Source organism: Vigna angularis, chromosome 1 (assembly GCF_016808095.1).
Source record: "Vigna angularis cultivar LongXiaoDou No.4 chromosome 1, ASM1680809v1, whole genome shotgun sequence".
Classification (NCBI taxonomy): Eukaryota; Viridiplantae; Streptophyta; class Magnoliopsida; order Fabales; family Fabaceae; genus Vigna; species Vigna angularis.
In genome coordinates, this window is record NC_068970.1 from 36,612,590 (window position 1) to 36,616,423 (window position 3,834).

Here is a 3,834-nt window from a genome sequence, read left to right on the forward strand (position 1 = left end):
TCATACCATTAATGAAAGAATTAATACTGAGCATGCAGTGCAATATTGTAACACCTTATGCAGGGTCCAATACTAGTGATCGAATAATTCAAGTATGAGGAACTAAAAAAGTGCATACAGTACTTTTTCATGCAAATTTCATTGTATTTGAAGAGTACTTGTTTGTGATATTATATTTACCAGTGATGTGGCTAAAATGGTAACCGTATGCAGAGAGACAATGTTACTGAACTAACTTTTGGGTTAAAGTTTCTATGATTTTCTTTGCGGTCTTTGTTGGTAGATATTGGATATTTCAAATAGCCGACAATTGCACAGTAAGAAATTTGGCAATTACTGTTGTTTATTAGACAGTAAAGGAAAATATCATGAAAAGTAAATGGGAAAAGCTATTCAATTTATATGCTAAAATAAGCTTTCTGGACATTATTCTAATCCAAGGACCAGATCCAACAAAATACATAAAAACAAAGCTATGAAACAAGCAGAGGAGTTTTTCTCATGTCTTCACTTCACAATACGAGGTCCCCTTTCACATCCCTTTTCTTTTTATGACACCAAAAGCATGACTACAAAAACATCCATTTTCGTCACCTTTCTAAACATGAGCTGCAAATTCTGGATGGAAAAGCATTCATGATATGAAAGCTTACAGAAAAATACAACAAGATTATTAAGATGATAGGACTATAGCAGTACACAAGAAAAAGCACCTCGACCTTACTATCGACATGGTTATTTGAAGCCCATAAGATGCACTTTTTTCCTTTTTCATACTTCCATGCGTATACTCACCATAATTGAACAAATTCCAAGGGAAAAATACCATGCTAAATGTATAGTAGTTTTGAGGCATGTGGTGAGTGAGAATGCTGCAGTGGTGATGCGGCATAAGTGTGATGTTGTTGTCCATATTTTGCACCAAAGTTTCCCGGTTTGGTCTCAGAAGGAAACCTAGCAATCTGAGAGGTATTAGTCCTGTTACTAATTTTGGGTGTAGAACTTGGATGTTCATATGTTATGAAAGCATCACCGGCAACTCTAACTGATTTGTGGCTCTTGCAACCCAACAGCATGCTAGGGCGCCTTCTCTGAACCTCTCTAGAAGCTTTTGTTTTTCCATCTGATAAAGTAAATGCTGTCCTTATTGGACTCCTTATGGTTACTTCTGACATCTGTTCTTCAAAGTCTGACATAACTGCAGCACTGGCAGTGGCCACACTCCACTCTATGCTTGCCTCACTCGGTGCATAACCATTTGTGGGGCTCACACACCCGGAAGCAGCATCTGATGTTTGCCTTGCAAAGAATGGGTTGGTTTTGCTTTTTATGCTTTCGATCTCAAACAAGTCCGAACTTGCATCACTTGCCGCATCATTCATGTAGTTTGAATCAATTTCTTCCGTCCTTGGAACACCATCTCTTGAGGACATTTCCATCCTTCTGTCAAAGCTCAAAGACTTTATCTTATTCTTCAGTACGGGGGACCCAAACACCTCCAAGGATTTCCTTGGTTTGATCTCTTCTTCCTCTTGTTGAGCTTGCATTTTGACAAGATGGTTTTGGTTTCCTGAGGCAGAACTCATGGGCGAGAATTGCAGACTGTTCTTTCTGCTGTTCACTCCCACCCCAAAATTCTCTTCCTTTTGGAAGTAAACATTATTGATTTTCAAGAGTTCTGCATTAGGCTTGCTTAATTTAATTGAATGGCTAGCATCTAGAGCAGCAATATCCACCAGCTTTCTTCTTGTTTTGCCATGAACTGCACCGTAAGTAGCAGTTTTGCTAAAACTGATTTCACCTGCATCAACAGAATCTTTGCCAGAACAAGAGCATTTGAAGCCAATACCAGCTAGAACGCTCTTGGCTTGATACTTATCTTTTTTACTCCTTAAAGAATTTTTCATCCCACTCTGCAGAAAAGCACTCTGGCTATTGCTAGTTGATTCAGAACGCATGCTTGGAGTTCCGTACTGAAGTGTGTGCTTTCTAGTTGCTAGAGGCACTGGTTCATCTCTCTGGTGCAGGTACTTTGAAGTGGATATGCTGCTGGCAGATCTAGGGGTCTCAGATTCTCCTACATTGAAGTACTTTTCAGCTCCAAACACTCCGATTTCTCCATTCTCTTCTTTCTTTTCTAGCTTCTGAAGAGGGGACTTTTTGGTGCTGGTGAAGGGATTGAGCTTTTGGGTTGGTTCACCAAGCCTTCCTACAATGGTCCCTTCGTTGCCATTCAAATATGGAGAGAAAGTGGCATCATAGAGGTGACTGTTATTGTTCTCAGAGTTGAAAGTATGTAACTGACGAAAGCTGGTGTTGGCAGTGGATGAAATGGTAGCCATAGTTGAAGGAAAAAAAGTTGTAGGTTAAAAATAGAAGGAGTTTGGAGAAAGGTTAACAGAAAAGGTTGCAGTGCATGAGAAAGTTGAGCATAAAAAGGGCTTAAAAAACATGAAACAAAATTTCCTAGGTGCTTTTGAGGATCAAAGTTGAGGGAGGAACATACTTTATGCAATGAAAAGGCAAAAGGATGGCTAGATAGAGAGAAAGAAAATGGATTCAAGAGAGGGTATGAGATGAAATGTTGAATGATGGGTGCCATTCCAATTTTGTAGCAGCCCTATATGTAGGCTATTGGAATATGCAAAATCACACACAGTAGGACCATGTGTTAGTAGCTGACCTGACACTTCACCCCATTATTTTCACGCCGAAATACATTCAATTCAGACACAACTATTTTTTATTGGTAAAAGTATTTTTGTATAATTATTCTATATTACAAAGCGAGATAGAAGAGAAAACTAAGTTAAGATAGTCACATATCATAAGTCATCTAATAGAAAGAAATAAAAGGTAATATGGACATTTAAAAACTGACTCTAATTATTATGAGAAATTACTTGAAGTAACTTCTCTATCTTATTTTATACTTCTCTTCATTTTCTACTTGTCTCAAGTGTAGTTTGGTTATATTTGTTTTCTTAAAGATTCGTCTCTTTTCTGGAAGAAAGGATAGCAAGTACGGAATTGTAACTGTTCAATATACACTCTCATCACCTAATTTCCACTCTTATCATCTTTTCCTCTTCATGGCTGGAGATAATGGAAGCTATAACTCTATTCTAGAATTATTTTTCAAGGTCATAATTATTTTGTTTACTAAGAAAATTTTTTAATCTAGATTTTACATCTTCACAACTTCAATACCAAAGATAGTTGTTCCATTTTAATAATATTAAGTAAAAATATATTTCAATCATGAGATATAAATAAAATGGAAATTTTATTTTTTAAATTAATTTTAAAAGATTAAATTAAATTTAAAATCTATTATATTGTAACGAGGTTTTTCGGGTCTATCTCTATCTCTATATTTATACTGTGTTAAGGTTAACATTTTTATATTATAAATCTTTTGTAAAAGGAAAAATCCACATAAAGTATATATATATATATATATATATATATATATATATATATATATATATATATATATATATATATATATATGAGATATGCGTTTTAGTTGCAACTGACCAAATTCCAAACAGTTAATGCGTGTATATTATAAGGGCGCAAAATAATGAATTGGTTGGTACTCGAATACAAATAATGCTATTATCTAACGAAGAGTTCTAGGGAAGAATACGATTTATTTACATGAAATCAAGATATATGTATTTTTAAATTTTGGTAATATTGGATTAAATAGATAACTATTTTGTCATAAATTATTACAACACACCAAATAGAAATATTGTAAACTCAATTTTAAAATTTAGTTCGACCAGTTCAATCGATTTCGTCAGGAACAAATTTAAGATAAGTCCG

General features: G+C 35.0%; 1 protein-coding gene across 1 annotated transcript; it reads right to left on the reverse strand.

The window, feature by feature from the left end:
• Positions 1-369: 369 nt before the first annotated feature.
• On the reverse strand, positions 370-2,610 carry LOC108337108 (protein PHYTOCHROME KINASE SUBSTRATE 1). The gene has a single exon (XM_017573569.2). It carries the CDS (start codon positions 2,340-2,342, stop codon positions 831-833), a length of 1,512 nt encoding a protein of 503 aa, XP_017429058.1. The 5' UTR covers positions 2,343-2,610; the 3' UTR covers positions 370-830.
• Between the last annotated feature and the right edge of the window lie 1,224 nt (positions 2,611-3,834).